Source organism: Oryx dammah, unplaced genomic scaffold (assembly GCF_014754425.2).
Source record: "Oryx dammah isolate SB20612 unplaced genomic scaffold, SCBI_Odam_1.1 HiC_scaffold_2, whole genome shotgun sequence".
NCBI lineage: Eukaryota > Metazoa > Chordata > Mammalia > Artiodactyla > Bovidae > Oryx > Oryx dammah.
The window spans coordinates 40,332,974-40,360,612 of NW_024070186.1; the positions used below are offsets into that span (position 1 = coordinate 40,332,974).

At 42.0% G+C, this 27,639-nt stretch overlaps 1 protein-coding gene across 1 annotated transcript in view; it reads left to right on the top strand.

The window, feature by feature from the left end:
* Positions 1-27,639, top strand: part of LOC120858679 (mediator of RNA polymerase II transcription subunit 12-like protein) — a 114,046-nt gene that overhangs the window by 73,101 nt on the left and 13,306 nt on the right. The window contains exons 5-10 of the mRNA XM_040234900.1: positions 590-759; positions 3,415-3,525; positions 4,550-4,819; positions 8,281-8,430; positions 9,258-9,357; positions 9,674-9,810. Coding sequence (XP_040090834.1) covers positions 590-759; positions 3,415-3,525; positions 4,550-4,819; positions 8,281-8,430; positions 9,258-9,357; positions 9,674-9,810 — 938 coding nt within the window. The remainder of the gene's footprint in view (positions 1-589; positions 760-3,414; positions 3,526-4,549; positions 4,820-8,280; positions 8,431-9,257; positions 9,358-9,673; positions 9,811-27,639) is intronic.

A 27,639-nucleotide genomic window follows, 5' to 3' on the forward strand; every position in this document is an offset into this window, starting at 1 on the left:
CTTTCTCTCTCTCCCTCTCTCTCTCTCTCTCTCTCTCTCTCGTCCACACACACACATTCTTGTTCATTATGGTTTATCACAGGATATTGAATATAGTTCCCTGTACTATACAGTAGGGCCTTGTTTATCCATTCTGTATATATAGTAGTTTGCATCTGCTAATCCCAAACTCCTAATACATCCCTTCTCCACCCCCCACCCCCCCTTGGCAGCCACAAGTCTGTTGTCCATGTCCTGAATTATGATTCTTGAATTACCTCCACTGTTCTATTTCCTGTTTATGCCTCTGATATTTTTAATTTAGATGTGGACACCTCTTCTCCTAGGTTTGGGGTCACAGAGGCAGAAGGGGAGAGCTGCCCGATGTCGTTGCTGGGCGATGGGGCGGCCATGTCACACTGGTGCACACTACTTAAGGGCTTTGGCATGGGCGTACTTTTCTCAATAGTGCTTATATATCTTTGCCAAAGCCATTTTTGTGTAATAGATTTTTGTTTTATAAGCACACTCTTAACCAGAAAGAGGGAGGAAAAGTAGATTCTTGCATTCATTGTATCTGGAAATGGCTTCTTTTTTTAAAAAAATGCAGAGTGGACGCAAATAGCTACCAGGTATCTTCGAGAGCAGTTGGCCAAGATTTCCGACTTCTACCACCTGGCTTCCAGTGCGGGCGATGGCCCTGTCCCTGTGCCACCCGACGTGGAGCAGGCCATGAGGCAGTGGGAGTACAACGAAAAGTTGGCATTCCACATGTTCCAGGTAAGCTTCCTACGAAACTCAAGATTGAGAGCAAGTTCCTTACACTTCAGTTTTTTGGGGGCGTTACATTTTATCATCATCATATGAACTAGTGCATTCAAAGAAAGCCATCCAGCATAACTCTGAATTTGTATTAAAGGTAACACCTTTGCCCCGAGAGGACAGCTTCCTATTATACGTGTTGATCGCCAACATTCAGTGATGTCAGCTCTTTTAATGCCATTAATTGCCTTATAATGGCACTATTAAGTGTAATCCTCCCAAGTCATTTGAGTTTACAGAAATTGGAGATATTTATTCAAAGAATTTTTTATGCTGATGCTTCCTATCTTATAGTAGTTTTTCTTTAGAGCTTAGTTATTCTGAAAGGTCATCTTAATTTTGTTTGGCTACAGATTAAAATGTGGTTGAGAGGATGGGTAAGACATTGAGGACTGATTAAAACTCCCATCCTGAGACACTGATGTACATCATACTGACCAGAAGATGGCACTTGTGCTGTTATTTGCCTCAATCTTTACTCTTGGTGGGAAAGAAGGACAGATGTATTCAGCTGAAGTTGTATTATCAGGATAGACTTTCATGACCTGTTATTGTGATGGGGTGAGTGGGTAGAAAGGATGTGTGGTTTCTAAATTTCTACCCTTAGAACTTTAATTATAATTTCCAGGTGGTAAGCAACTTTTTCTAAGAGCTCAAAGTAGGAAACAGCCTGGTCCTTTAGGAGTTAGCTTTGTTAGTTTTAAATCAGTAAAAAAAAAAAAAAAAAAGCTTACAAATCCTAGTTTCATTTAGCAGAGGACTACTTCCCTGCCTGCTCTGAGCTTTTATTGAGCTGAGGATTTAGCCTGTCTCTTGGAAAAGGTGTCTCTAAGCATGCTTAGTATTTTTGAATGATTATTTTTTAGGAACATGGAAATCAGTATCTTCTTTATAGGAAACAGTTAGGTTCTACATGGATGAATCTAACTTTAATGTTAACATTTAAAAGTTCATTATATTTTAATTCATTGTAATCTGAAATGTGAAACTGACTGGAGTATATATGTGTGCAGACATTCATGTGCATAAATAAAGGTACGGGTGCATAACAAAAGCATCTTGAGGATGAACATTATGTCATCCTTGGAAGTCATGCTTATGAAGATTCTCTCTTTTTTTGAACCTTGCATTCACCATCTCTTAATCCTTAATGCAAAGTTCTATTTTATTTATTTCTTTAACATGAAGTTTACTTTATTGGTCTGATAATTTTAAATCGCACTTTTTCCTGTAGCTAAACTGTTAGCTGAAACATTTAAAAAATTAGAAATCAGCAATAAGGGGAATCCTCTGGTGGTCCAGTGGATAGGACTCCCTGCTTTCACTGCCAGGACACGAGTTTGATCCCTGGTTGGGGAACTAAGAGCTCTTGGTGCAGACAAAAAAAAGAAAAGAAATTAGCAATAAGTGAATACTTTGATATCATGAATGTGGTGTCACTGTAATGTTTTAAATACATAAACAGTAATTTAGCAGTATATTTTTAAATGCATTGTCGATAATCATGGTAGTGGACCGCTGGTTATATGGTCCATAGATACATCAGAGTTGCTAGGAACAAAGTAGGGCTTCATTTTAACTGCTAAGATTGTTACCAGAATGACCATAAAAGTTTCGGTGACTTTTAACATAATTTTTTGTTTTTATCTTTGTTTTGTTTTACATTTCATTGGACCACCCACCCCCTTTTTTGGATTTCTTTCCCATTTAGGTCATTTGTTTCTGTCTTGACTCTCTTATGATGTGAATCATAATATAAAGCTGTAATATGACATTAAATATGTGTGTACATAGAATGTCATAAAGAAGTATTTATTTGTGTGTGTATATATATGAAGGCAATAGATGAAAACGTTAACAGTGCTTATTTTAAGAGGGGCTATACCAACCCTGTGGAACGGTTTGGAAATTTGTGGGTTTGTTGCTTAGGGCATATTGTTTTTAGTCTAGTTATGTCAGAAGTTTATATGTCATTTTATTATAAATTTCTTTCATTTCTTATAGGCCATTATATTGATTTTTAAAGTTATATTTTGTAGGTGGGTTATGGTATCTGAAATTCCTTTTAGGATAGCAAAAGAGGCTACTAGAGGGCCTTGGCTCTGATGAGGTTATCAGCCTCTTTTGGAGATGATGGTATGATAGGTGCTTTGTTCTTTGTAATGATCAACATTGGCCAAGTTTCCTCCTGTGAGTATGAGTTCATCAGTTTAGTCGCTTAGTCGTGTCCGACTCTTTGGACCCCATGGACTGCAGCACGCCAGTGTACTATGAGTTCTTAGTACACTGAAATCTAGCCAGGTACTTGACATGCCCTGGGGATCTGGGCATTCCAAATTTTCCTTCTTGTAGGAATTAATTTTTATCAATTTAGAATGAGGCAGGTATGCAGAAACAACCCCCCAAAAACCTCCAAGCCAACTGTGCAAAATAACACCAGTTATTTTCTTTCTTTAGAATTTCAACTTTCATCAATGAAACTGCTTTGCAACAAGGAAAACAATAGTAAAATTATACTTACACATAAAGATAAGAGTGTGGGGTTTTTTTTTTTTGAATTTTAGATGGTTTTGCTTTAACATTATCAGTGTAATTTTTCTTTGTTCATTTAAGGAAGGAATGCTGGAAAAGCACGAATATTTGACATGGATTTTGGATGTGTTAGAAAAGATCAGACCAATGGATGATGATCTTCTTAAACTCTTATTACCACTAATGCTGCAGGTATAGTACATGTAATCATGAGCCAATTGATTTTATGGGCAAGGAATGAGTCTGGTAAGAAAGAAGAGGTAAGTAGAGGTGGCTTTTTTGAAATGGGAGGAGGAAAGATCTTAATGTTACAACACTCGAAGTGATAAGAGGCTTTCGTGTAAGTTGTAAAGGTCACTTGTACTAGCCATGTGTCCCTCTCAAGTATTCTCACTCACGTGAATTTCCCTCGTCCCTGAGCTGAGCAAACAGCTCTTTAAATACTGTCTCCTTCACATAGATCTCTGTGAAAACAAAACCCATTATCTCTGTTCAGGGATATAGAGGACCTTCTACATTCTTTTAATATTCTTTGAGCCCCTCGGGGTGGGAACATCGTATTTTCACGATTGTCCTAAAGTGTGTTAAAATTTAGGCTGTCTGGATGAAATTTATTTAAAGAAAAATTCCTGGAAAAGTAATTCATATATTTGACAATTCAGGCAATGTGGAAGAGTGTCCAGCGAAAAGTAGCCAGCCCCTTCCAGAGACCACACCATACTGGTGGTCTGTGTCTTCCCCGAGATGCCGGTACCCGTGCTGCCTGCTCTAGTAGCTGCTGGCCAGCCATGACTCATGAACCCTTGAAATGTGACAAGTTCACATTGTCATGTGCTCTTTGTTTAAAGTGCTCACCAGGCTTCAGACCTGGTATGGAGAAAGGGGTATATAATATCTCACTAATACTTTCGTGTTGATAACATGTTGAAATGATAGCATTTTAGATTTAGGTATAGTGGGCCAAATAAAACACATCTTTCTTTTAATTTTATCTGTGTGTGTGTGTGTGTGTGTGTGTTTGCCACCCAGTGGATACTGGAAAATTTAAAATCACATGTCTGGCTTGCATTATATTTCTTTTGGACAGCACCGATCTGTATTAGTACTTCGGAAAGCTTTTGTTTTTGTTTGTAATGATGAGAAGCCTGTATTATAATGGTCATCTCACCGAGTAGCCTGAGACGTGACTGAAGGCTGGTGTCCTTGTGTTCCTCAGTATTCAGATGAGTTTGTCCAGTCGGCCTACCTGTCCCGTCGTCTCGCCTATTTCTGTGCCCGGCGTCTGGCGTTGCTGCTGAGCGACAGCCCCAGCCTCCTTGCTGCCCACTCGCCCCATGTGATAATAGGCCCAAACAGCTCGAGCATCGGGGCCCCCAGCCCCGGCCCCCCTGGCCCCGGCATGGGCCCTGTGCAGCTGGCCTTCTCCGACTTCCTTTCCTGTGCACAGCATGGCCCCCTGGTTTATGGACTTAGCTGTATGTTGCAGGTAAGTCCTTGGCCCTTCCTGCTTTATGCCCACATTCTGTGCCGCAAACAGCAGACTTGGGGGTGATGCTTCAACTGTCACGTCACAACTTTAGATTTATCCTGGTCTAAATAACTGATAGATGGAAGTTTCCTGTTCTTGTATCCCTGTGTTGGATCACAACGCGAGAGGATTCATTGCTTCTGTCTAGATGGCTATCATAGTTCTTTATTGGGGCTGTTCTATGATTAAAAAATTGTTCAGGGAACCCATGGAATAAGTCAGCTGTGTTACTGTTCTTTGGGGAAGACAACTTCTCTGTGCAGCATTATGTAGCTTCCTCAGTCCGCAGCTTGAGATGGTTGCCTTCGTTTAAGATCCGAATAGTTTTCTCAGACTCTCTTTAGCTGCCCAGCATCATTGCTTGTGTGGTCCAGGAGGATGTCAGCCACTGGCCCAGTGCTACCAAGAGTGAGATACAGCCCTGTCCTAGACCTGGGAGCTCAAAGATCAGTGTTCAGGTCACATTTCTTGGGCTCCTACTAATGTGTCATGCTCTTTAGTAAAGGGCTTTGAGAGTCCATGTACTGAGATGAGGGAAGCTTGGTGGAGGGATGCTCAGGGGGCTGATTGGAGAAGTGGAATTCAACCTAGAATTCAGGGAGGTTTTCTGAAGGAGGTGGTCTGGTCTAGCACTTACATTGGTTTAAAACAAACAAACAAACGGGGTGTAGACTGTTCTTGGCAGAGGGAACAGCGTGGAGAAAGGCCCGGAGGGTTGGTAAGTCATCTTGTGGGCAGGTTGGCTTTCTTGAAACATAAATTGTGAAATATGTCGAGGGTCAGGGATAGAAGACCCCTTGTGTGCCTTGTAATTAGGAAGTCATTGGGAGGTTTTATGCAGGGAGTTTTATGGTCAGTGTGGTTTGTTAGATTGCTTTGGCCACAGTAGAGGGAAGGTCTTTGGGAGTGGAGAGGATAGGGGAGAGAGAGACAAGGAAAAAGTCAGTTTGGATGAGTCTGTGTAAGTTCAGTTTTGGACTGTCTTATCTCCAATTGATTATGTTCAAGAGATGGTTGCATGTCTGATTCTGGACACGGGGGCAGACCACAGACCAGGGGTATGGATTTGGGCCACTTAGGGCCACTTGGCTTGTCAAGACCTGGAGAGGGAGCAATCTCATAAAGAGTTAGTAGTGAGGGATGATCTGTGGCCCAGAGGGAACAAGTAGGTAAGAGATAGCAGGGGAGAAGATCCCAGAGGTGACCAGGGAAGTTTGGCCAGGCTGGAGAGAGAAGAGTGAGGTGGGAGAGTACTGTTATTGAAACAAAGATGATGAGACTATTATGGTCATAATTCAGTTGTAATGAGAGCAGTAGCATTTATCGTGTTCTAGGCACTCTTCTGAGATGTAGGTATATTGCATCCTTTAGTTCTCAGAATCATCCTATGAGAAGGGAGCCAATATAATTCCTGTAACAGGAATAATGAGATGGTGGCACAGGTCACACAGCAAGTAAGAGGCGAACCTGGAAATTGCACCCAGTTGGGACCCAGAGTTCACACTCTTAACCCCCATGCGGGACTGCCTCTATAGGCACTGCAGGAGATTTCGAGAGGAGTGAGTAGTGCACAGTGCCCAGATGATTGGGGAAGTCTGATAAGAAGATGACTGAGACTGACGTGGTGGTTGAGATGGTCAGTGAATGATAGTGAGGAGTCACGGTAAGGTGTGGGTTGAGGAACGTTGGAGATTTGAGAATCATTCCTGTGACGGGAAGAGAGTTTGGTGCTAGGTGAGTGGAGATTTAAAAAAATTTCTTTTGGTGTTTGATGGGTAAGCCTGAATGTATTCCTAAGCTAAGGGTGCACTGGTAGAGGGGAGTCCGAGATAGGAGCAGAGGACTATTGGATGGATCGGTGCCCTGGATACCAGAGGCTTTGGAATTAAGAACACAGGGAACTACTTCCCCATGGACAGGAGATGAGAAGAGGAAGGCAATGGGGTGTGGACCAGTGAAAACCAATGCTCCTGCTGGTGGGCTTCAGGGCCTGAGTTTCATATATGCCATCTGGTTTCCATGAAGATGTCTCCTGGGCCTCAGAGTCTAGTTTTTTAATAATTAATTTTGCATTTTAGAAGAGAAAGACTGCATTCATTCTCTGAGCTGGTGTAGTTGAGTGGCACAAGAGCATACTGGAGAAGACGCCTTCTAGAATCATTACCACCCTGATTGTAGCCTCTGCTCTGCCAGGTCATGGCTTTCACGTTGCGCCTCTGTTTCCCCATGTGTGGATGGAGGCTGGGGACAGTTCTTACCCTGTCGCTTCCAGGACAGTGTTCAGCACAGTGTGTGCTTAATTTAATGAGAACTATAATACTTAATGATAGAACTATAGTACTTAATTTAATGAGAACCTAATCCATAGTTAGGGTTAGTGAGTGTAGTGCTTCCAGGTCTGAAATCACCTTGGGCTGGTCGCTCATCTCCTCCGTGGCTTCCATTCCTTTTTGGAACAGTTGGGAAATAACCTCTTCCTACTGCTTGGGGTGGTTGTGATGTATAAGTAAGTTGGTCACAGAAACTGCTTTGTGCAAGCTGACAGAGTAAAAAAATGTCTACAGGGGTCCAAGGTTGGGGTAGGCAAGCTATAACCTGAAGGCCAGGTCCAGCCTATAGGCTAAGAATAGGTGTTATGTTTTTTAAACAAAAAGGAAGAGTAGGTAACAAGGACTTTAGGTGGCCTGAAAGCCCTAAAAAATTTTTGCTAACTGGCTTTTATTAAAAAAAGTGTGTTGCTCGGGCCCTGCCCAGCGTTTATGAGGCTACATCAGTTCAATTCAGTTCAGTCGCACAGTCGTATCCGACTCTTTGCGACCCCATGAATCGCAGCACGCCAGGCCTCCCTGTCCATCACCAACTCCTGGAGTTTACTCAGACTCACGTCCATTGAGTCAGTGATGCCATCCAGCCATCTCATCCTCTGTCGTCCCCTTCTCCTGCCCCCAATCCCTCCCAGCATCCGAGTCTTTTCCAATGAGTCAACTCTTCGCATGAGGCTACATATCATACCATTATTTGAGATGTTAAAAAAAAAAAATCTTTTTAGATTTTATAGCCTTAGAAATTAACATATTTTAATTGCATTCAAAACATTGTTTCAGGAGGCAATTTTAAAATTTATTGAATTTTTATTAAATTTCCTAGGTTTCTTGTGCTAGAATTTAGCTTATAAATTATAACATTCCTTAATTTCTCAATAGGTGTATTTTTACCTATTCAAATGAATAATTCTGTCATAATTTTTTGGTCTCACCATTTGAAAAGTTGAGACTGGGGTTAGAAAAGATGTTCATGTTTTAAGCTCACTCGTTGGAAACTGTAATTTAACTATGACTTTTTTTTTTTAAAGCTCTTAAGCTTTTGTGATACTTTTTTTCCTTTCTCTAAACATCTGAATTTTACCACTTTATTTCCAGACTGTTACTCTCTGTTGCCCAAGTGCCTTGGTGTGGAATTATTCCACAAACGACAATAAGAGCGCGAACCCCGGCTCGCCCCTGGATCTGCTGCAGGTGGCCCCCTCCAACCTCCCCATGCCAGGAGGAAACACGGCTTTCAACCAGCAGGTAGACTTGCTGTTATGGTGGTTTGAGGGGTGTTTGCAGTCTGGAGCAGCATCACGGCACGGTGGGTCAGGCCCGGTTGCAGCATCCTTGGGTTCTTAGGGGCCCTCCCGTCTCTGTCTCCATCTCTCTGGGTGAAGAGGGAAGTCCATAGCCTCTGTGAACAGCAGACGTTCATCACATTGTTCCTTTTCTTCTGAACATCTTGCTGGGTTGTTGTTTCAGAGACTTCTGCCCCCCAGATGGTAATTATGGTGGTAGTTCTGATATAAGATCACGACACTCAGGGTTAATGTTAATATATCAGAGTCTATGTGTTAGTAGAGTCATATACTATAGATCTGGGAGTCTGGGTATTTAGTATCTATTATATATTTTTATTAGGGCTGGGTTATTTGGTTCAAAGACTGAAGAAACTTGAACCACAGGATTGGGACAAATATTTTACATAAAAGCTCTGTTTTTTTCCTTTTAAACCAAGCAGTTTTCTTAATAAAACATGGTTAGTTGCTTTCAGACATAGGAGAGTGGCTCAAAGATGATATTTTAGAACTTTGACCTTTCTCTATGATGTCCTGAAAGTGTTTCACTTGTAATGATTTTTTGGGTAAGCATTTATTTTTGTGAGCATTTAGCATTGAACACTGGCATAGAGTCAGCACTTATAAATTTTAGAATGCGCTTCTTGGGCAGCCACCTGCATTTCCTACAATGCAGTCAAGACTGTGGTTCACTGTGGGATGCTCTGCTTGTGTGGAAAAACCTGACATGATTTAGACAGCTGCAGTGGCTTTCTAAGCAAAAGTTAATTAGAAGTGATTATCTTTCAGGTTCGGGCAAGGATTTATGAGGTAGAACAGCAGATAAAACAAAGAGGCCGTGCAGTGGAAGTTCGGTGGTCTTTTGACAAGTGCCAAGAGTCAACAGCAGGTACAGAACCCAGCAGAAGGAGTGCTTTTGGATGTTGGATTTTATGCCGTGTTTCTGATTCTTGCTACTCAGTCCTCAGTGTGCACAAGGATGCTTTTGGACAGGGTTCCCTCCTGAGTTTTGGGGGCGTTCTTTGGTCTGTGCCCTTTAGATCTGGGCTGTCTAGAATGTCAGGTTTGATTTTGTTGGCAATTCTTTTATGCTGAGAAAAATAATGTCTTAAAATTCCTTTTGTCCCACCTGATGATGATTTTGTAGTATGCTGCTCTGGCTTTGTTTGGCCTTCCTTAACTCGTTGCTTGCTTTCTGCATCTAGGGGTGACCATTAGTCGGGTTTTGCACACGTTGGAGGTATTGGATCGACACTGTTTTGACCGAACGGATTCCAGCAATTCAATGGAGACGCTTTATCATAAGATTTTCTGGGCAAACCAAAACAAAGACAACCAAGAGGTAATTAACGTTTTTTTCTTCTTTTCACCTTTAATTTTCTTAGCATATTTTCTTCTTTTTTATTCTGTTAATTCTGGCAATTAACTGAATTACACTTTTCTATGAAGTGTAATATCTTGTAAGATATCTGCACCCTGAAATCATTCTTTTGGACTAAAATTCCCTACCACTATTAAAATGAAATGTCCATTGGCCTGGTCTAAGTATATTGGTTGGGAAGATTTCTTCTTAGCCCTTTTATCATTATACTTACCATTTTGGTGTTAGTGGAATATCCTTCATCTGATTGTACTTGACATAATGGTTTGGCTTTAATTTAGGGGGAATGTGTTTTAATATTTGGCATATCAGAGAGCAGTGAATTAATTAATACTTCTGGTCATGGTCTTTGAAAAATCTGTAGACAGTTATTTAGACAGGATTCTCTATGGAAGCAGAACCAAAAGAGGAAATTACATACATATATATATATATGTAAAAATATAAAGGCAAGAGAGATGTTTATTTTAATGAATTGGCTCACATTATTGTAGGGGTTAACAAATCTGAAATGTGTGGGGCAGGCCAGCAGGCTGGAGACATGGGGGGAAGCTGTTTTTTTCTTTTCTCTTAAGGCCTTCAACTGATTGGATGAGGCCCACCCTCATTATGGAGGATAATCTGTTTCATTCTGAGTTTACTGATTTAAATGTTAATTCACATAAAAAATTACACACCGTCATAGCACTATGTAGACTGGAGTTTGACCAGGAGATTGGGAACCGTAACTTAGGCAAGTTGACACATGAGATTAGCTATCACAGATAATTTTTATCTTATGCTTTCCTTCAGTGTCTCATTATTGAACTACTCTAGTAACATAGACTTTTCAATAATCTTTTCTCAAGCTTATTTTGGGAGAAATAGAAGTTTTCTCTGCTTCTACATGCATGTAAAGCATGCATGTCCAAGTTGTGGAAGCACTAGGAATGCAGTTTTAACACATGGTACCCATCTTGAAGGAACATTCAGTTTAATTTGACTGATTGAAATATAGTTGATTTATAGTTAGATTCAGGTATACAGCATAGTGATTCAGTATTTTTACACGTTATACTCCATTTAAAGTTATTACAAAATAACGGATATGTTTCCCTATGCTGTATAGGAACGAACACTATAGTTAACTGATCTTTGATTTTCGTACTAGGCTTTGAGACTGCATAGATGGGAAGAAGGGGTAACACCAGAAACTTTTCCTTATCCCACCTTTATGTTAACCTTTATCCTACATGTGATGTGAATTTGTTCCAGGTTACTCTCTTTGTACCTTCCCAGCTGGCTCAGTGGTAAAGAATCTGCCTGCCAGTGCAGGAAACACAGGAGGGACAGGTTCAATCCCTGGGTCGGGAAGATCCCTTGGAGAAGGAGATAGCAGCCCACTCCAGTATTCTTGCCTGGAGAATTCCATGGACAGAGGAGCCTGGTGGGCTACGCTCTATGGGGCTGCACAGAGTCAGATACAGCCGAGCACACATACATGCCCTACCATTCCTTTTTTTTTTTTTTTTTAAGTAATTTGCAAGTCGGCGCCTTGCTGCTCAAAAATAAGGTTCTCGACCGCGATGCCACATCAGGATGTTGGGAGTGCGGTCTAGACCAGGTGTGTTTTCTGTTTCATTGTGAGAGAGTCTCGGTAGAAATACCTCAGTATTTTTGTAGTGCACATTGATGATACGTCTACTTAATTCTGCCTGTTGATGCAGGTTAGAGTATTGCTGTCTTCTTTTGGTGTGGCAACCTGAAAGTCTCTCTCTTTGTAATGAAGGCTTTTTTTTTTTTTTTTTAAGATCAAAAGCTTTAAGAGTACTAAGATTTTTTAATACACATGCATGCATGCGTGGTAAGTCCCTTCAGTCGTGTCTGGCTCTTGGCGACCCTGCGGACTGCAGCCCGCCAGACTCCTCTGTCCATGGGATCCTCTAGGCAAGAAGGCTGGAGTTGGTTGCCATGTCCTTCTCCAGGGGATCCTCCCCATCCAGGGATTGAACTTGCTTCTCTTACATCTCCTGCACTGGCAGGTGGATTCTTTACCACCTACTTTTTAATTCACAGAGGTGAGCTGTCTGCAAGGACAGTAGGGACACCCGACATTCAGGGTGTCCTTCTAGATTTGCTGAGCTTCCTGCACTAAGTGTTGAGCCAAGACGGTATGGTTCCTTGGAGGGAATTTTACCAAATCCTCCAGAGCCACTTCAGTTTTGTGGTTGGCCTGACATTTAACTTGCTAATGAATGAACTAACCCACTGCAGGATTATATGCCTCATTCACCCAACCAAGCCAGCCTCTCAGGGAGAAAATGTTGAGTAGTCTTCTCAAGGACAGAAATGAGGTCTGATGTTTTTGAGTGGTCACATTGTACTGTCTCACACACAGTTGCCTCCAGAGTGGGTCGTTGAGATGAGCTATTGTGATAGGGGTGTGTGTGAGAAGAAATTACTAGAACTTCTATTTAGACAACATTTAAAAAGACTTTACACTGTAAGCAACTCTGGTCTAAGTTTTATAATGAACATATAAAAGTTATAAATAAATATGTGTATATTGCAAGCATTTACTAAAAAAGCAAAACAAAACAAAACCCAGCTGAGCTGAGTGGCTGTGTGAGAATTGTTTGGAGGTTGCTGCTCTAAGCTCTTTTAAAAGGAGTGACCGTTCCTCATCAGCTGTGGGGAAGTGTGTGCCACTAGAGGGCGCCATAGGCCCAGGGCTGGGTTGGAGTCACAGACTTTGTTGGAAGGAACGTCCATGCTACTCATTCAAGAGTGATGATACTGAATGTTGACTCAACTCCAGAAAAATTTGATGTGTGAGTGGTTGCTTTGTTGGTTACTGAACTGTTTTATGAGTAAGACGAAAACTGCATTTTAAATCCGTGATTCAGACTGGTCACCTTTTTCTTAATAATCTACCAGAAAGAGTTAACTGGACAGATCCTTCTGAAATATTTATAACAAGAATTTTTACAATATGACTTTGGCATCTGTTTGTGTGTGTATATCAAGGTATGTGTGTATATGCATTTAAACAACAGTGGTTCATCTCTGTGTTTCCTCTTCACTAGCGTTTACTGTTTTCTTGACTACTGAATTTTATTTATTTCTGAAATTCATGTGTGAGCTGCAGAGCTGTTTTGACCCCTGATCAGCTATGTGACTTTGAGCAAGTTGCTAACAGGCAAGTTGCTTGTGCCTTAATGCCCTTTCTTGCCTTGGCTAGAATACTTCCTTGCTCTTATCTGTCTCTAAGAAGACATGAGCACTTTGCCTGAAAAAGTTGTTACTGTTTACACTAATAACATAACAGTCACTATCAGTATTGTATTGGAAGAACCAATGTGATGCTATAATTCTCTGATGATTGAGCGGTACTTCTGTACAGTGGTGTGGTTAGGATTCAGAAACACAGCTCACTTCTTTAAAATACACTTCCCCTTTGCTGCTTTCATAATTTGTTTTAGGACTTAGATAGCATGATAGGTGACAGAACAGCCGAGCAACCTCTGCCGTTGCAGCCAGGCTGAGGTTCGCTCTTGCCCAAGTCGTGCGTAGGTAGGGGTGTCTTGGCCCCAGACTGCAGAGCCACTTCCCCACATCTCTTTGGGAAACTTGAAGTTTACCCCATGGATTCTCTTTTCTCTGGAACTGCTGATATGGGAAATTCAGTTCTCTCCCTCTCGTGTTGAGCCGGGTGGGGTGGGGGCAGCTGGTGGGGGCAGCTGTCCAGGTGACACATGAGTTCTGAGGTTCAGACCTGTGTGTACTCAGTCTTGGTATTCCGTGAAAGTCCATTGAAAGCGGCATGCATGGGATGAAGGCATTTGAGGCCTTAGTCCTGTCCCTGTGGTTGAACTGTGGTCACATAACGAGAGGAGGACAGTGTCCCGAGGGGGCTGTGCCGGGCCGTGGAAAGCATTATTCCCTTACACACCCGCCCCTCCACCGTCCCCCAGTTGCCTTGTCCCAGTGGCCCAGCCTCTGCTTCTGAGGTAGGGCCTAGGTGAAAACACAGAACCCAGATTCCTTAATGTTTACTTTTCTAGAGTGATGCTGTTTGGCTTTGTGTTCAGTGTAGTGAGGTTTTGTGGGCTGCCGTGGACAGGGCACTGAGCGGATGGGGCCAAGGTGACCGGGAAAGGGCTGCACTTTCTGAGGCGGGCGCCCTATCTCAGCTTCTGCTTGGTTTTACAGACCCACTGTCGCCTGATCACCCAGCCTTTCAGGAGAACCTGGATGTGAGAATTTGTATGTGAACTCTCCCAATTGTATATCACTCTGCCAGCCAAGCAGGATGTCTTTCTGGTTATGATGCTATTTTATGAGTAGGACGAAAACTACATTTTAAGTCTTTAATTCAGATTGGTCACCTTTTCTGAGTAATCTATCAGAAAGAGTCGCTGGACAGATCCTTTTGCAATATGGCTTCAGCATCTGTGTGTGTGTGTGTGTCGGGGGGGCGTGTTTGCTCAGATGCCTGTCACCTTCCAGGCCCTGCTACGTGTTTCATGCAACACTTACTCACATACTTGCCTGTTCAGTGTTTCAGAACCATTTCTGCTCTGCCTTCTGGATGCAGAGAAGACTAATAACCACACGAGGAAGTTGCCATAGGGGCTGTGGGGACCTCCTGACGATTTCAAGCCCTGACAGCCTGTCACACGAGACTCAGAGGCAGGAGTCACATTCCTGACCTTACCCCTGAGCAGCAGGGTGGGAGGGTCCCCCTCCCCCTTCCAGGGCCCCCAGATCACTTCCTTTCATGTGACTTCTCCCCTGGTTTGTGCTGGGTGTGGTGGGGGGGCGGTGCGGGAAGCAGCTGTGTCTCCTGGTGCCCCGAGGACGTGGATAGAAGGGAAAGTCAAAAGGAGGCAGGAAGAGCGGCCTTTCACTTCTCTATCTGGGACTGGAGGAAGCTGCCTCTCCCCTAAGTAATGTGAAGGCTGGACCGCACTGGCTGGTGGACGCATGTTCCTCTTCTCTGCTGTTAAATCCAAACGGATGTGTTTAGTGTTTGTATTTAGTTTTCTGTCCAGGCTGTTCACAGAGCTCTCCCTGGGCAGGTGTGATGAGTTCACTCGGGTTTTTTTGAACGGAGAGTCCAGAGCAGACTTTCCTTCAGCTCTGGTCCAGGCCTCTGGGGCCAGTCCGGCTCCTCATCAGTGTGGCTGCAGGACTCTGCCCACATGGTCCACAGGGCCGAAGCCTTGTGTCTGTTCTGTCCCAGCTGTGCTTGTTCCGTGTCTCCTCCTGCAAGTGTGGGGCTCTGCAGGCCCAGGGCAGCATTCCTCCTGCTCAGCTGCGTATCATCAGCCTTGAGCACTGCGCCGGGGCCTGGCAAGCCCTTGGGAGACATTTACTGAGTTAGTGCTTGTAAAAAAGCTGCTAGGACCATGAACTGGAAGTAGCCACCCCTCTGAAGGCTTTGGCTTAGGTGGGTGGGTGTGAGGGCAACCGAGATCTATGTAGAATGTCAGGTTTGCCAGGGATTCAGGCACGAGAGGTTATGTACAGGTGCAGGTACATGGTGCAGACAGGACAGCTCTCCACCGGAGAGGCAGAGGGTCAGTGCGTTACCTTGGTGGCATCACAGACAGTTCACCTACCTTGATGAGTCTCAGTTCTTGGTTTGTGAAATGGGTATTCTGTTTGCTGATGATGGGAAAATTGCACAAAACTGTATGGATGAAACATTTCAATATTTTATAGCTGGTAGACAGGTACTCAATAAATGCCAGCTGCTGTCCTGACCGATGGGTTTAGGGAGGCAGTGAAAGACTCCATAAAGATGGAAGCAATGTAATCCCTTGGGACCTCTGTAGGTGTGCATGCATGCACGTGCACACACATGCACCCTTCTACCCATCTTATGCATGCACACACACCCACTCATCTCTCACATACATGCACCACACACACATACACACACCTTTCTACCCATCTCTTAAACACACACACCCCTCTACCCATCTCACATGTGCACACACACCCCTTTACCCATCTCATGCATACACACACACCCCTCTCTACCCATCTCATGCATGCACACACATACCCCTGTACCCATCTTATGCACACTTGCACACACACACCTACACACCCACACAACTCTGCCCATCTCGCAATCCACCAGTCCATAAAGCACAGCCTAGACCTGTCCGCCTTTTTCACGTCCTTGGATTCTCACAGAGGCTTTACCCACTGTAGGGAAGCAGATGGACAGAATCAGCTCTCCTCCCTAGACACTGTGTCTGAGTACCGTTTTATAAGAGAGGTCATGCTCATTTCAGTGCTTAGGATTGTTTTTTTTTTTTAAATGTTGTTGAAGAAAAAGTCACCTTTTAAAGACCAGGAATCAAGACTTATGTGTGCAACTTACTTGCTCACTTTTATCTTACTCTGCGACTCCATGGACTTTATGTAGCCAAGCAGGCTGCTCGGTCTATGGGATTCTCCAGGCAAGAATTCTAGGGTGGATTGTCATTTCCTTCTCCAGGGGATCTTCCTGACACAGGGATCTCCTTCACTGGCAGGTAGATTCTTTACCACTGTACCACCTGGGAGCCCTGGACTCAAAGAGGTCAAATGGGGCAAAAGTCAAGCAAACTAGGAAAATACCACACGTCTTGCTCCCATTAAGGTGCCCCGTGCTTAGCTGTTAGGACACTTGGCCGTGCTGCTCATGGCCCAACCAGAGCTTGTTGAGCCTCAGAAGTCAGCCATCTTCCCACTGGATGCCCAACGGAAGCATTGCTAATGTTTTACAGCTGCCGTTTTCTTCTTCCTTAAACTAAATCTATTAGGTAATGGGCATAACATACTTAGGGGAGAAAGTGGTGTGTCCAGACACGTGGACTTTGCTGTTACTGGATCCATTTAGACTGGGGTGGGCCTCTCAGTTTTTCTTTTTTCTTCAAACTTTTCTTGAATACTTTTTTTGGCACTAGGCACCGCTGTAAGAAATTTTCCCTGGCAGGTGAGACACCTGTTAAAAAACTGTTTGTTCTTTTAATTTTCTACTTCACAGATGCAGGACCCAAAGCTTAAGAGGATGAGTAAATAGTCTAAGCTTGCACTCAGCTCACTGGTGGGCAAACAGGGATTGGAGCCCTAAATGGTTCCGAACAGCATTCTTAACTAGTACATTCTGTTTCTTGTGCTGTTTCTCTTTCTTTCTTAAAAAAATTTTTGGTAGATATGTTCATTTGTGTTGTATTTTTTTGTTTCTTTATTTTTTGGATGCACTGGGTTTTTGTTGCTGCGTGAAGGCTTTCTCTAGTTGTGGCAAGCAGGCTTCTCATTGCAGTGGCCTCTCTTGTTGCAGAGGACAGGCTCTAGGGTGTGTGGGCTTTTGTAGTTGCAGCCTGCAGGCTCAGTAGGTGTGGTGCACGGGCTTAGTTGCTCTGCAGCATGTGGAATCTTCCCAAACCAGGATTTGAACCTATGGCCCCTGCATTGGCAGGTGGCCTCCCAGCCACTGGACCACCAAGAAAATTTGAGTGTTGCTTCTTTTAAAAAACCCATTTGATTTCAGGTAACTGTAGCTGGACACACATGTGTCAGATGTAATTTTGGGAAAAGGAGGGAAAAACTTTTGATTTGTCATAAACAGTTTCCATATTGATACGGGCATATTGGTTTGTGGGAATATCCTCTAACTGATTTTAAAAGCTTGGCAATTTTAACGTAGTATTTACCTCAGACAATCCTCAAGTTGAAAAATTTGGCCTTTGTAGGGTATCACAACTATGAGGCCAGTTCAGATGTGGATGTCGATCCTAGCTTTGCTATATAGAGTAGTTGGATGGTCCCAGCCTGGTTACTGGGCAACCCACTCCAGTATTCTTGCCTGGAGAATCCCATGGACAGAGGAGCCTGGCAGGCTACAGTCCATAGGGTTGCAAAGAGTTGGACACGACTGACATGACTTAGCACACAGCAAGCAGTGTCATTCTCTTTGTACATTGGCCTTAGTAATAGACTCCACTTCGCATGGTGGCATATGGTAAGCACTTAGTGAATGCCACTTGTTATGTTCTTAGCTGGGCAACTTTGGTTGTCAAGTGAGTTGAACCTAGCACTATGTTTTAGAAATTTACATTTCCCTTCTTATCTGTAGGTTTCTTTCATTCATCATAAGAGGGAGGCAGTAAAGTTTATTGTACCATATGGTGACAACTTTTGGAAATAAGCCTGTTTCAGTTATTTTCAGTTTGAGAGATGTGGCACTTTTCAAGGACCTGGAGTGATTTACTTTGTGATTCTAATGCATCTCAAATGACTGCCTGTTACTGTGTAATTTCATATTTCCCCAAACTGTTTTCTTTGTTCATTTTATTATTTAAGTGATGATGATTTAACTGAGGGATAGCAAAATAATTTTTTTTGGAAGAGTACAAATTAACGATAGTTGACTTAAATACTCAGAGCAATTGTTTTAATTTTCTTATCTACCTCCTATCTTCTCAGAACTCGGAGTAGTACTGTTTTTAACTGCTGCTTGAAAGAAAACAAAGGGAAGTCTTTTTTTTTTTTTTTTTTTTTTGCTTTTGTGGTGTATTTATTTTCTTAGATGTCACAGGACCTGACTATCAACATTGAATCTAAGGATGTGAAACCAAGAAAAACTACTTTTTCTGCTCAAAAATCAGCGGTCCCAAATATCTTTTGGAAATATACATATGGAAATGCTCATATACAGAAAGAGTTTTTTAAAAAATGAATACTACTTATATTTAAATAATACATCTTCTGAGTGTGTGGTTCATAATCTTTATATGATGATTCTGTTAGAAATACTACTTGTGACTGTGTACAACAGGCTCATGTTCTGTTAGCAGTTGAGACCAGTTTTTACCTTATGTAACTCTTGAAATTCATCCAGATCTCCGTACATGTGCCTCAGGTTGCAAACCATGTGACTTGCTAATATCATTATGTATTATTATCATTATGTACCATATTATTTATTGGTGCTGTAATGTGAATTATGTTTTTGTCCAGAGATGACCATTTCGTTTAATGTTGACTAAGAGTGATTAATTACATTTATAAACATGCCCTTTTAGTCTCAGATTAAAAAGCTATTAAAGAGCTTTATTCAGTATCTGATCTCAAGTGCTTTTTGTTTGCTGTTGCTTACAGTAATGAGTCATTGATTTTTCCTGTCCTTTTTATGGTACTGTTTTATAATGTAGTATATTAAGAGATTTTTTTGTTGTTGTTGTTTTAAAATAGTCTTACCAGGTACCTTGTAATTACTAAAGAAAGCCTGCTTCTCAGATGTAGTTGCCACCAGTTTTTTCCTTTTTTGTTAAAGAATAGACCTGTGGTTAGTTTCTAGAGATTATTAGATTATTGAGTGATTGAATAAGAAATGAATTAAACTTAATCTATTTAGTCTGTGTCCACCCTCTCCTAGGAAAGAAAAAAATGTATCAAGCCCCCTTATGACGAGAATCTCTCTTTGCATTTGGAGTATCTTTATTACAGATGTAGGTAACACCATTAATGATGGTTCCAGCAAAATTAATAATGATTTTAGTTTATTTATTTGTGGCTGCACTAGGTCTTCATGGCTTTGTACCGGCTTTTTCTCGTTTTGACGAGCAGTGGCTATTCTCTAGTTGGGGTGTGTGAGCTTCTCATTGTGGTGGCTTCTCTTGTGGCAGAACTTGGACTCTAGGGTTCTCTGAACCTTAGTAGTTGCAGTGCATGGGCTTAGTTGCCCTGTGGCACGTGGGACTAGGGATCTAACCTGTGTCCCTTACATTGACAGGTGGATTCTTAACCACTAGACCACCAGGGAAGTTCCTAAATTTTAGTATTTTGCCCCTAGGAGTGGGTCCCATGCTTATGAGGCCAGATGGACAATGCTGTTAGTTGAAGGATCTTGTTGTTCAGCTGCTAAGTCATGTTTGACTCTTTGTGACCCCACGGACTGCAACATGCCAGGCTTCCCTGTCCTTCACCATCTCCCAGAGTTTGCTCAGACTCATGTCCAATTGATTCAGTGATGCTATCTAACCATCTCATCCTCTGTTGTCCCCTTCTTCTGCTGCCCTCAATCTTTCCCAGCATCACAGTCTTTTCCAGTGAGTTAGCTCTTTGCATCAGATTGAAGCTTCAGCATCAGTCCTTTCAATGAATATTCAGAGTTGATTTCCTTTAGGATTGACAGATTTGATCTCTTTGCTGTCCAAGGGACTCGCAAGAGTCTTCTTTAGCACCACAATTCAAAAGCATCAATGCTTCAGTTCTTTGGTGCTCAGCCTTCTTTATGGTCCAGCTCTCACAACTGTACATGACTACTGGAAAAACCATAGCTTTGACTATACAGACCTTTGCTGGCAAAGTATTGTTTCTGCTTTTTAATGATCTGTCTAGGTTTGTCATAGCTTTTCTTCCAAGGAATAGCTGTTATTTAATTTCATGACTGCAGTCACTGTCCATAGTGATTTTGGAGACCAAGAAAATAAAATCTGTCATTGTTTCCACTTTTTATCCATCTAGTTGCCATGAAGTAATTGGACCAGATGCCATGATCTTCATTTTTGGAATGTTGAGTTTTAAGCCAGCTTTTCACTCTCCTCTTTCACCCTCATTAAGAGGCTCTTTAGTTCCTCTTCACTTTCTGCCATGAGTGGTATCCTCTGCATACCTTGCTGCTGCTAAGTCACTTCAGTTGTGTCTGACTCTGTGAGACCCCATAGATGGCTGCCCACCAGGCTCCTCCGTCCCTGGGATTCTCCAGGCAGGGACACTGGAGTGGGTTGCCATTTCTTCTCCAATGCATCAAAGTGAAAAGTCAAAGTGAAGTCGCTCAGTCGTGTCCGACTCTTAGCGACCCCATGGACTGCAGTCCACCAGGCTCCTCCGTCCATGGGATTTTCCAGGCAAGAGTACTGGAGTGGGGTGCCATTGCCTTCTCCCTGCATACCTTAGGCTGTTGATATTTCTCCCAGCAATCTTAATTCCAGCTTGTGCTTCATCCAGCTTGGCATTTTGCATGATGTACTCTGCATATACGTTAAATAAAAAAAGGGTGACAACATATGGCCTTGACATACTCCATTTCCAATTTTGCACCAGTCTGTTGTTCCATGTCTGGTTCTAACTGTTGCTTCTTGACCTGCATACAGGTTTCTCAGGAGGCAGGTAAAATGGTCTGGTAGTGCCATCTCTTTTTAAATGAATTTTCCACAGGTGGTTGTGATTCACACAGTCAAAGGCTTTAGCGTAGTTAATAAAATAGAAATAGATGTTTTTCTAGAATTCTCTTGCTTTCTCTATGATCCAGTGGATGTTGGCAGTTTGAGCCCTGGTTTTTCTGCCTTTTGTAAATCTAGCTTGTACATCTGGAATTTCTCGGTTTATGTACTATTGAAGCCTGGCTTGGAGAATTTTGAGCATTACTTTGCTAGCATGTGAAATGAGCAAAATTGTACAGTAGTTTCAACAGTCTTTGTTATTGTCTTTCGTTTGGATTGGAATGAAAACTGACCTTTTCCCATCCTGTGGCCACTGTGGAGTTTTCCAAATTTGCTGACATACTGAGTGCAACACTTTTAACAGCAGCATCTTTTAGAATTTGGAATAGCTCAGCTAGAATTCTATCACCTCCACTAGCTTTGTTTGTAGTAATGCTTCCTAAGGTCCACTTGACTTCACACTCCAGGATGTCTGGCTCTAGGTGAGTGACCACACCATTGTGGTCATCTGGGTCATTAAGACCTTTCTTGTATACTGCTTCTTTGTATACTTGCCATCTCTTTTTAATCTCTTCTGCTTCTGTTACGTCCTTATCCATTTCTGTTCTTTATTGTGCCCGTGCTTACATGAAATATTCCCTTGGTATCTCCAATTTTCTTGAAGTGATCTCTAGTCTTTCCCATTTTATTGTTTTCCTCTATTTCTTTGCACTGTTCACGTGAGAAGGTTTTCTTATTTCTCCTTGCTCTTCTCTGGAACTCTGCATTCAGCTGGGTAAGGATCTTACTGATTTTGGAATTTTGGGTCAATGCTCTCTCATTTGTTTTCTTCATGGAAGTTATTTATTTTTGTGGTTTCTATACAGCTAATACATGAAGACATTCTTGATAATCAAGAAGTCCCTTTTAGCCCACAGCTCAGATTTGTCTCCCACTCTTCTGCCCAGAATGGGGGCATTTTGGCATGTGTCCCCACTGTGGAGACAGATAGCTTAGACTTGGCTTAGGTCTGTGACCTATTAATAGCATCTTTAAGACATTTAATAAGTTACTTAACCTTTGGCCTCGGTTTACTCAACAATCATAGGGTCGTTGTGAAAGTATCAGAGCAGAGCAGACTGTATAACAAATACTCATTACATACAGAAGCTGAAACAACCTTGCGTGTTGGTGCATATCTTTTGGATACTTTGCTTTATATTTATGTACTTGTATATGAGCACTTAACAACTACAGTAGGTTCAGTTCAGTTCAGTCACTCAGTCGTGTCCGACTCTTTGCAACTCCATGAATCACAGCACGCCAGGCCTCCCTGTCCATCATGGCAATTAGATGGGGAAACAATGGAAACAGTGACAGACTTTATTTTCTTGGGCTCCAAAATCACTGCAGATGGTGACTACAGCCATGAAATTAAAAGATGCTTGCTCCTTGGAAGAAAAGTTATGACCAACCTAAACTGCATATTAAAAAGCAGAAACACTACTTTGCCAACAAAGGTCCGTGTAGTTCAAAGATATGGTTTTTCCAGTAGTCATGTATGGATGTGAGAGTTGGATGATAAAGAAAGCTGAGTGCCGAAGAATTGATGCTTCTGAACTGTGGTGTTGGAGAAGACTCTTGAGAGTCCCTTGAATTGCAAGGAAATCCAGCTAGTCCATCCTAAAGGAAATCAGTCCTGAATATTCATTGGAAGGACTGATGTGGAAGCTGTAACTCCAATACTTTGGCCACCTGAAGTGAAGAACTGACTCATTTGAAAGACCCTGATGCTGGGAAAGATTGAAGGTGGGAGGAGAAGGGGATGACAGAGGATGGCATCACCGAATTAATGGACATGAGTTTAAGTAAACTCTGGGAGTTGGTGATGGACAGGGAGCCCTGGCGTGCTGTAGTCCATAGGGTTGCAAGGAGTTGGACATGACTGAGTGACTGAACTGAACTATGCTGAGGCCTTGTATCATCCAGAATGTTTCACAAAACTGAGCAGAGAGCAGTGCATGTAGTCAGTCCCTGGTAGAGTGATTGTTTTTTTCCTTGTGTTCAAAGAATTGCCCCAAGTCTTCACTGCCCATCAAAGACCCAAATCCAGAATGTCACACTGAAGATGAGAGGGTGAGGCACTACAATTAATAACCGGTTCCTTGAACTGCTTGGGGCAGGTGAAGGGGCAGTACCTGCAGAAGAAGAAGGAGTGCTGTTTCCAGAAGAAGGAGAGAATGGTGGGTGGGCTGAGCTTGCATCTTGTCTGAGGTTTGAGAACTTCCCTTCTTGCGAGGATCTGAGCTTTGGTAGTGGTCGTGTGCCTCTGACTCCCTCTTTCCTGTGTTCTCTTGCAAGCCTGTCTTATCTGCCTTTGCTATTTATGCATCTTTGCTTAGATATTGAAATATTACTCTTTACCGCAAAAAAATAAAAACAAAGCAGTCATCACAAAAGTTCCGCTAGTTCCACTGCTGAAAGCAGTTCTCTGACTTCTGAATCGTCTGTGTGGATTGCTCTCTTCCTGTCAGGTCACCTGGTTTTCTCTGATTTGATCCATTAGGTGCCCCTTTCAAACCTTGGAGGGAAAAGTTTGTCAGTCTGGGGAGTGGGAGGCGGGAGTGTCTTGGTATCATGCTTCATGGTTGTTTGGAAGACTCAAATGTTTTTACTTTAAGATAATTTCCTTGGGCTGTATTCTTGAGATTGACTGACAGCAAATAATATGAACATTTCAAAGACTCTTGTTTTATAGTAGAAATTAAGTCGAAAAAGAAAATAACCAGTTTTTATTCGTACAGAGTAATACATGAGACTGTTTATATCTGATGCCTAGAAGGCCTGGTGGCAATACATATTTATTGATGAATTAGTAAGTAAATGAATTAATGAGGCTACTACCTATTTTGTGGTACTCTTTGGTGAGTTATCATTAAACTCTTTTTCTCAGGTTTTTAATCTTGTTTATTGTAGCCTTCCTATAATTGCCATTTAATCAGCAGTCCTCTGCCCCTGTAATTCTTTGAAGCTCCACATTACGTTTTTTTTTTTTTTTAATTGACTTATAGTTGCTTTACAATGGAGTGTTTCTACTGTACAGCAAAGTGAATAGCTATACCCCACTTTTTGGATGTCTGTCCCATTTCAGTCACCAGAGCCCATTATTTTGCATTAATTTCTCTGTGCTTTGAGTAGATTCTCATTAGTTAATCTATTTTATACATAGTATCAGTACTATATGTACAAGTCAGTGCTAGCCTCTCAATTCATCCAATCTCCTTGGTATCCATATATTTGTTCTCTGTGTTTATGTCTCTATTTCTGCTTTGCAAATAAAATCATCCAGAGAAAAACAATGTTCAACACTACTTGCTACTGCTGTTAACAAGTTATCAAAAGTTTAGTGTCTTAAAACAGCACAAACTTACCCTTTTATGGTTTTGGAGGTTATGATCTTGAAAGAAAGTGTTAGTAGCTCAGTCGTGTCTGACTCTTTGTGACACTATGGACTGTACAGTCCATGGAATTCTCCAGGCCAGAATACTGGAGTGGATAGCCTTTCCCTTCTCCAGAGGATCTTCCCAACCCAGATCTCTTGCATTGCAGGTGGATTCTTTACCAGCTGAGCCACAAGGGAACCTCAATTATGATCTTACTGGGCTCTAATCAAGGGGTTTGCTGTCCTGTGTTCCTTATACGGGCTCTTGGGAAGAAATTGTTCTCCTTCTGTTTTCCAGTCTCTAGAGATCACCAACATTCCTTAGCTTGTGTGACCTTGCTCCATCTGCAGCATCCACCAAGTGGCCCCTTCGCATCTCTCCCTGCCCTGGGTCCTGTTGCCGTCGTCGCATGTCTAACTCTGACTCTCCTGCTTTTCCCCTTTCCTTTAGAAGCTCCTCTGTGATTAACCTTGGGCCCGCTCACATCTGGGGGAATCCCCTCTTCCTAGGATCTTTTCTCAATCTCAGCTGTTACACAATCCCCTTTTTTCCTTTACAGTAACATACTCATACATCCTGAGCTTAGGACATGAACATCTTTAGGGTGGGGATTATTCTGCCTACCATATACATATTTTTCCTTTTGTTCTTCTCGGTTTTTTAAATTCCATTTTTTTCCTTCTCTCTCTTTTTTTTTTTGGCTTGCCACTCGACTTATGGAATTCTAGTTCCCCAACCAGGGATTGAACCCGAAACTGGGTCCCAGCAATGAAAGCACAGAGTCCAAACCCCTGGACCACCCCTGTTCATCTCTGATTTGAAATTAAACTCATTCCTCAAGCCTTTTCTTGAAAACCACTTTCTGAAACAACTAATGATTTCCTTCCATCTTCTCTCTCTGCTCCTGTTAAATGTTTTTGGCTTTCTGAGATGATTTTTATTTTCTTTTTTTAATGCATCCAAAGTATTTGTATATGAGTAATGACTGTCCCACTTAATGTATCATATCATTGAACACAGGTTTAGTTCTTATCTTGAGCTGCTAAATTACCTCAAATTTTTGCCTTGAAGTTAATTTTGTTTTAAAATAATATTATATTGAATTTCATTTTACTTATGGATTGTTTTAAAGAAGAGGTGCTTCATATTTTTAGACATTTGTTTATAGGATAAGAATGCATTTCAGCTTCCCAGATTTGAAGTCATGATGTCCTATTGACAGTTATTCAAATTAATTTGTAATATAGTGTCTGGCAGGCAAATTGAAGTAGTCCTCTAATAATTTTCTAAAAATTCTTTAGAGCAGAGCATTGCTGGCTCTGGGGGTGACGGGTATCTGTACATGAGTATCCTGTATGCCTGTTGAACATGTCTGATGGGGTGTACCCTGGGGCTGGTGTTCAAAGTCAGATAAACAGGAGCTCCTCCTTATTTTTGATAAGCAGCAGAATCTAGAAGAGACCTCTTGCTAAAACCACTTAAAATGTAAATCAAAATTTTCTGTAAATATGGGGATAAGGGGATGTTTGAATGGGAAGTTACCTTGAAAAGTAATGCTAAATTTTCAAAATTCATGTTATAACAATTTTTCAATAGTAAAGAACAAAATGTTTCATGCTGCTGCTGCTGCTAAGTCACTTCAGTCGTGTCCGACTCTGTGCAACCCCATAGATGGCAGCCCACCAGGCTCCCCTGTCCCTGGGATTCTCCAGGCAAGAACACTGGAGTGGGTTGCCATTTCCTTCTCCAGTGCATGAAAGTGAAGTCACTCAGTCATGTCTGACTCTTAGCGACCCCATGGACTGCAGCCTATCAGGCTCCTCCATGCATAGGACTTTCCAGGCAAGAGTACTAGAGTGGGGTGCCATTGCCTTGATTCATATATAAATATATATGTAATTATTCATATTGCAGAGATAGTTTGCTTTCTCTGCAGGTTGGTATAAGATCACCTGATTTTCCAATATGATCTTCTAAGTTAGTCATTAAACTTTTTAAATATCTTACTGTTTCTTTTAAAATTGGCATCTATTGAGCCTGCCTCTTACTCCTCCACTCCAACATCCTAAGGAAAGAGTGGCACCATTTGGCAGGCTGTTTGATATTCAGAAAGGAGTGGACTTTTTGGAATCTGGCCAGTGATGGGAAATACTTATTGGTAACATAGATTTTGAGATGTATAACTTTTTATGGGCACAAATTGGTTGAAATTTTATATTTTAAAACTTATCTTTTAGCAGCATGCCTCCCTGATTTTCTTAATTCCTAGTGAGTACGTTTTGAAGCCACAAGCTGCAGTGAGTAGACTGCAGACCTGTTTCATGTTTGTATCTTGGTGTCTATAAACTAGCACAGGTGGATGCTCATCACCTATGAGGGGCTTCCCTGGCAGCTCAGCTGGTAAAAAGTCTGCCTGCAAGACAAGAGACCTGGGTTCAATTCCTGGGTGGAGAAAATCCACTAGAGAAGGGATAGGCAACCCACTTCAGTATTCTTGGGCTTCCCTTATGGCTCAGCTGTTAAAGAATCTGTGGGCAATGCAGGAGACCTGGATTCAATCACCCATGTGATGTGGAAGTGCAGGTGCCTAGACTCAGTCACTTTCCTTCCCCACCTTCAGAACAGTTTGCTGCTTTACAATGAGTTCCCTTTTCTGAGGGTAAACTTTCTGAGAACAAGGGCCAGATCTTTAAAATTTTGGTTTCCTCAAAGACTAGCATATCCTGAGTGCTTAATAAGTGTTCTTGGAAATGAATTCTCTTTTTCTTAAGAGTGATTTTCTAGCATATGCCCCAAACCAGTGGGTCAGTTTCTCTATGTGTTAAAAAGAAGTCTTTTCCTTTATAGTTTCTTTCCTGTGCATTTCCAGGTCGAGGAGAGCCTGCTACTTGAATGAGTCAATTATTCTTTGGTAGCACATTTTCATTTTGTTTGATGGAGAGGGAAAATAAAAAAAAATATAGATGTAGACATGTAATGTAGACACGTAGTAGGCATGTAATGTAGACACATAGTAGGCATGTAATGTGGACACGTAGTAGGCATGTAATGTAGACATGTAGTAGACATGTAATGGAGACATGTAGTAAACATGTAATGTAGACGTGTAGTAGACATGTAATGGAGACATGTAGGCATGTAATGTAAGACATTGTAAATGT